Genomic DNA, 293 nt, shown 5'->3' with positions numbered 1-293 from the left:
AATGCCCACTGGAAATCCCCTCAAATTAAGACTTTCATGGGTTTAATATTTTTACTTGCAGCTTGTGTAGTTGCCAATCCTCATCAACCCACATCTGTTAAATGGGACTAAAAACTACTACAAGGTCAGTCATAGTATGAAGGTTTATTTAATGCAGCCCCTTAGTTAACGACATTATTGTCATCTATTGCTGGACGTTTAATATTGGCTTTTCTAGGACTGCTGTTTAGACTATGTATAGTGAATTGCCTTATAAATTATATTAAACAGAGAGTCCAGGCTGTTAAATTAAT

At 35.2% G+C, this 293-nt stretch overlaps 1 protein-coding gene across 1 annotated transcript in view; it reads left to right on the top strand.

Moving 5' to 3' along the window:
• The window catches only part of LOC111739349 (uncharacterized mitochondrial protein AtMg00860-like), a 3084-nt gene extending 3014 nt beyond the window's left edge, over positions 1-70 (top strand). The window contains exon 3 of the mRNA XM_023530365.1: positions 62-70. Within this exon, the coding sequence (XP_023386133.1) occupies positions 62-70 (9 nt within the window). The remainder of the gene's footprint in view (positions 1-61) is intronic.
• Positions 71-293: the final 223 nt, after the last annotated feature.

The sequence above is a fragment of the Pteropus vampyrus genome, unplaced genomic scaffold, assembly GCF_000151845.1.
Source record: "Pteropus vampyrus isolate Shadow unplaced genomic scaffold, Pvam_2.0 Scaffold50, whole genome shotgun sequence".
Classification (NCBI taxonomy): domain Eukaryota; kingdom Metazoa; phylum Chordata; class Mammalia; order Chiroptera; family Pteropodidae; genus Pteropus; species Pteropus vampyrus.
Note: the sequence above shows the minus strand (reverse complement) of the source record. Positions and strands in the feature narration are given on the sequence as shown.